Raw genomic sequence first — 5,963 nt, forward strand, 5'->3', positions numbered from 1 at the left:
CTGCAAGTCCCGGATGTTAGTCACGGAAAACCGCTGTACACCACAGTCTGCCTCTGTAGTCTATAGTCTGACTGCTGATCATACAAAATAGTAAACTGGCTCGACTTGTTCAAAAGGTGGATAAATCTCTATCGAATATATAGTGCAACTGCTTTCCCTAATACTTATCCGCTGGATAGTGATTTATCCGGTGGATAGCTCCGTGATTCAACGTCCGATGACAACCGAGGCCAGCATGAGTGTTACGCATAGGGAATAGTAAACGGCCTCTTTCTCCATGGGTTTCTTCATAGCTCCATGCAGTAGAGTAAAAGGCATCCAGCTGTCCGGTGCCTTGGTTTGATGCCATTTCGAGGACTTACGATTTTTTCCTTTTTCATAACAATCCAAGACAGATCTCTGACTGTGTAGGTGTTTGGACAACTTTTAAATTCCTGAAGTTTATAGGTACAGGAGGAGACGAGGCTGGAGTTGACCTTGTTTTGAAAAAACCTTCCTGCTTTTTTATTATGTAAATCATGTTGTTCTCATACTGGGCAATTTTGTTCATTAAAAAACGAAAGGTTTTTATCGAAACGTTGTGAAAGTTACCTTCACGTTCATTCAAAGGCTAAGGGACTAAACCCAAAACTGTAAAATGAACTATTTTTTGTAAATATTATTTTCTTTTTTTAAGGTTGATCATAGTCATGCCATTGTTACCCATGGCCATTGACAACAGGTGAAGCCGGTGGATGTCGTCTCGCTGATACTGCAAATTAATAAAACTGGAATGAAGAAACACTTTAGTTTGTTTTTGTTTCGACTTTTACCAGTGAACTTTTCATTTCCATGTTGGTCCCTTTGCTCTCCTTTCTTCCCCCCCACCCCCGTCTGTACCTCGGAAATGATAATGAAAGGCACTCTTTCCTGCAGTTGCGGCATAAGCCGCACATACGGCACACAAAATGGGAGTACACCCTTATTATATAAACTTTTAAGAGAAAAAGATTCATCGATCGAGCGGTTTTCAATTTATGACATATAAAGGCAGACTTAATGTTTACAAAAACGTCAGCAAAAGCAACTCATTAATGAAGATTACCTTAGAGAACTTTCTAATTATCATTTTGCTTAAATTTTTTGGCAGGACCCCAAAGAAGTCTTTCATGTGCTAGGGCTACTCACGTCACGCTGAAATTGAGTTGGGATTGGAGGGGATGGTTTAGAAAGAGGGGGGGGGGGGGGGGGTGGGGGGGCTGCAAGGGAGGCTGTCTTGAAAATGCTTGTAACGAACAAATCACTGCTGAAATTTGCCAGTTTCCTAGCAACACGTTTTAGTTAGGCAAATGTAAACGTTACCTTAAAGTGCAGCTTGCAAGAATGTAAAAATAAACTGAAACAAATTATTATCCAACGATCGATGTAAGAAATATTCTGCATGCATGTGTAACGGTACAATGAGACGTTCATTTTCAATTTTCTTTACTGACCACACTTAGAACAACTGAATCTCCAGTTAGCCTGAAATAGATCTCCTATTAGACAAATGAACTAGGCATGGTATTTTTGAGGTGTTTCGAACAATTGTACGTCTCTCAATGATGAGCGACTGAATGGCTTGATGTCATTTAATTTAGTGACCAGCTGGCAATTTAAATTCTATTCTGCCACTGAATTCTGCAACGCAGTTTGTGGATTACTCTTAGTGCGGTAAGTTTGTCTCAACGATAATTTTTTTCTTTCCTTGTATAGCCTTCTATGACTCTTAAAGGTTACTTTACCTTACGGTGGGGACTTTTTAGTGGCCCTCTAGGCCTATAACAGCAATCATTCGTATTAGAACGTGAGCAGTGTCTTTTTTTAGCCGCTCATATTAACGATTAAGTGAAAGGCCTATTTTATCGTATTCATCGTGTTCAGTCAAGTTAATGAGTAGAGACCCGGGGACTGGTAACATGGGCGAGTAAACGTGTTTCGCCGAGCTCCCTAAATCGTCGTGGAAAATTTATAGTCTTTAATGCTGGATAAACGCAAAAACCGGTCAAAAGCTTCCAAAGATTCTTCGCCATCTTCAGATGAAAAAAAGCCGGAGAGACGAAGTAAAGGCACACCGACTGCTTCGGAGACCGACAAGAAATGGCGCAAGGTGTAGGGATGAAGTCTGAGGCTGTACTTAAAAAATTAGAAAAGCTTGATACTATTGAAAGCCGCTATGACAGATACACACAACGCTAGCAAGTATTGAAGAAATTGTAAGCAGGCTGGATTCGAAAGTCGAAGATCTCAAAACAAAGTCCAAACAGCTTGGCTCAACAGTCAATGAATTGAAAGAGATAGAGCGTCCAATTTAATGAGGAGGACATATCCGACTTAAAGCTTGAAAACCTTAAACGGTTACCACAGGATGTCTGCGAGCTCCAGAAACAACTTCTTTACATGGAGACTTACTCAAGGAGAGAAAATGTAAAATTTGTGGGGCTACTCAGTGGAAGAGCACGTTGACAACATGAATGGTGGTGAAGAAAATCACAATGGCGCCCAAGCACAAATAGAAGACACAGGAGAAATTGCAGTGTACAAATTTCTCAAAAAGCATTACTCAAGATTACAAATGCGCGAGAAAAAATAGAATTTCAAAGGCTTCAACGCTCAGGAAAACCGAAAAGTGGAAGCTCGCGTCCGATTATTTCACGTTTTTTGCGTTATGGAGATAAGGAACTACTGATGGGTTTGGCGCAAAAACATCTGAAGGACACTGACTTCCATAAACAAGATTTCAAGATTTCTTTATTTGCCTTTCATCCTTTACATCAAATCTAGTCTTAGGCTTGACATAAGATAATAATATCAAGAAACATAAGGCCGGAAGATTTTAAACAAGCTCCATTGAACCGGCTTTTTGTAAAAATCTCCCGTACTTGTACATAGTTGTGTATTACGGTAACGTACGGTAAAAGGCGTCGAGATAAGGATGTAATTTAATATGTATGTAGAAGTTAATTCATCACATTACATTAATGACAATCCAAGGTCTATCTAACGGCCTGAACTAACCAACTAAATGTAAATCATTTTGGATATACTTTTAATGATGTTTCAAATTTGTTATAAGATTTAATTCCTTTAAATGAGTCGTTAAGCTGTTCCATACTGTAGCTCCTCTTTGCCATAATTATAGCCCTTTTATAAGTAATGTGTATACTTGAGGCTGATCGTGTGAGTATGGGTATGTACTTTATCGTTTGTTTTAAAGTAATTTTTGATATGGGTAGTTTATCATGGAAATACAGATACATGAAAAGTGTAAAGTTCATATATATTCATTAGTTTTAACGAAACAAAAATAGGTCCATGTCTACGATGACATCCCGAAATTGTTGTACGACTCGAGGAAAGGAAAATGAAGAAGTCGCAGAAAGCCAGGGAAAAAGGCTTTACCGCCTACTTTAAGTAAAGCTCAGCCAGACAAACTGTTTGTCAGTGGAAAGTACTTTGCCCCTGGTGATCCAATAGAGTGATATAACCTTTCAGTAAGAAGGTTTTTCTCTGCGAATGCCAAATAATCTCTTTGGGGCTGCTTTTCCACTAATTTAATTTTTTCTTTCAATTTTATGCATAACGATATCAGGGAGTTCTATATGTAGCAACGAATATCGATCAGGCCGTTACCAAAGACGACGGAACCCAAAAGGATTTATTTCTGTGAGTGTGTCTGTATCTGTGTTTACGTTCTTCGGTGTGTTATTATTTGTCATGTACCTTGCACAATTTGCAAATATCAAGGCCTAGTAATCACAATACTAAATTACATAGCTGCTCTCCTGACACTCTCATCAAAGGATTTCATTTCACACCTTTTCACCATGCATTCTGATGATATGGTAATTTGCTCCCTAAACGTAAGAGATTTGTCAAACAATACTAAACGGAGAGAACGTTTTTATGGTTAAAGAAAAATTTTTTTTTTAAACTTTTTGCAAGAGGTGCATAGCACCAATGAGACAGAACCTTATTGGCATTCTGAATGGGGATATTCAACTATTTTTACAACCTTCTCAAGCTCTAGGGCAGGCCGGCGTTGCTATAGAAAAGGCACTGTTCAACAACAATTTTCAATTTCCAATTCTGAAACATTTTGCGGACCCCGAAGGAGGTCAAATCTAATGATCAATGCAGTTTCTGTAAAGAAAGCTCGGAAACTCTTTTGCACCTCTTTTGGGAACTTCCTTTCGCTAAATCCTTTTGGAACGAAATTATTAGTAATTGGATGGAAAACAGCTCTTGCTTTCTTGACGAAGAATTCTCTTTTTCGTCTTACTTAGGCCTCGTGAACGATACTACAAACCTGGTTTTCCATCAAGCACTTTTAATCTCGAGCTATATGATTTATATGCCGAGTAATGTTAATGATGCAAATAATAATAATAATAATAAAGTATTTGATGAACTGGAATATTTTTGTCCTTTCACAGACCTTCCACCTCAATCGTAATTACGATATGCAGTTATGCAGGTGGATTTTGCCGTTCCTCCTGGGAACTGGGGCATGTGATGAACACTTCAAACTTGACGAATCTGAAGCAAAGTAATTAACATTCCTGATCTCTTAAGTATAATTCATACTAAAATAAAAACATCTGATAGAATTGAAAAGCATTTTTCTCTGTAATCTCCTTTATTTTCTGTTTTCTATCACAGAGTTTTCTCTGCCATTGCAGCGTGTTCACCCAAGTATGACAGTACTCAGAAAATTATCTGCAGTTTTCACTTGACGAATAACGACCACAGAGACTATTCGGTCCTAAAATGGCGCACACCGTTGTCGGGAATGACTTCTGATTTCCTGACTGTAATGTACAAAGGAAAGAGGCTAGATTATGATGGAATCTTCATGAAAAAGCGTAATTCTCCTGGCCCTGACCAGTTCCTGTTCGTTGCCGCTGGGCAAACCGTCTCTTCAACGTTTGATGTTTCAGCTGGGTATGACGTAAGCAAGAGTGGAAAGTACTCAGTTTCACTAGACACGTATTTAGAATATATACCGGGTAGTATTAGGAACATAAACATGCCTGGCAAGCATGCCTTGCCAGCAAAAGTTAGTCACCTGTCTTCCCCAAAAGAGATATTTCAGGTAGTAGGGGAAAATTCTACTAAGAGAACATTAGGTCAAACGGAGCGTTCTAATTTGGAGAGCAATTCTTCTAGTACAAGATGAAATGGGGCAGACTCAAATTTCCAGCGCAAAAAAATACGTCTCTTGACGAGCCTAGTGCGCCAGTTGACCCTGTGGTCAAAGGGGGAACAAAAGCGCAGCGAAAAGCAACTAAAGACGCTCATCGTGTTGCATATAGTGTTGTAAAAGCTTCTATTATAGACCTTAAAGAAAACCAGGAACGCGCTAAAACGTGGTTTGGAATAGGTTATACGGACATCGCCATCGGCGTTTTTGAACAAATGGAAGAGATAGTAAAAATCGACAAGATAACATATGTTTTTGGAGGCAAATACTGTCACCAAGATACTCTTGCATACACCTTTATTATACGCGAAAAATTTATCTTGTACAACGGCTATGAAAAAGCCGAAAAACTCTCTGGTTTTGACAGCAAGATGGGAATCCTAACGCAAGAGTTGAGCCATGCTTTGACTAGAACAGACGACAAAGTATTTGGTGTATGCAAATGCAAGAAACTCGCTAAGAGAGCCCCTGACCGAGCTGTTAAGAATGCTGATAATTATGAGTATTTTCCTGAAAGTTTATACTCTAGTTTAAAATGACTTCAAGGTTATATTAAGCTTTGGGAGAATTAAAGTAAATGTCCTTATTGGGAGCTTCAACAAACTTATGTATGAACGTAAAAAGGAAGTGTTTCTCGTGGTTGTTATTTTCTCTGTCAGCCCTCATATAATCAGATTATCAAAGGAAACTTCCAACATATTGACCGATCTCTGCCCGCCCTGACGTCACTCCGCCACCTTAG

At 39.0% G+C, this 5,963-nt stretch overlaps 1 protein-coding gene across 1 annotated transcript; it reads left to right on the forward strand.

Annotated features, from left to right (window-relative positions):
* Positions 1 to 3,845: 3,845 nt before the first annotated feature.
* Positions 3,846 to 5,760, forward strand: LOC140950847 (extracellular protease-like). The gene is made up of 4 exons (XM_073400068.1): positions 3,846 to 3,863; positions 4,455 to 4,567; positions 4,681 to 5,186; positions 5,357 to 5,760. Exons 1-4 carry the CDS (start codon positions 3,846 to 3,848, stop codon positions 5,758 to 5,760), a joined length of 1,041 nt encoding a protein of 346 aa, XP_073256169.1.
* The last annotated feature ends 203 nt before the right edge of the window (positions 5,761 to 5,963 follow it).

This window comes from Porites lutea, chromosome 10, assembly GCF_958299795.1.
Source record: "Porites lutea chromosome 10, jaPorLute2.1, whole genome shotgun sequence".
NCBI lineage: Eukaryota > Metazoa > Cnidaria > Anthozoa > Scleractinia > Poritidae > Porites > Porites lutea.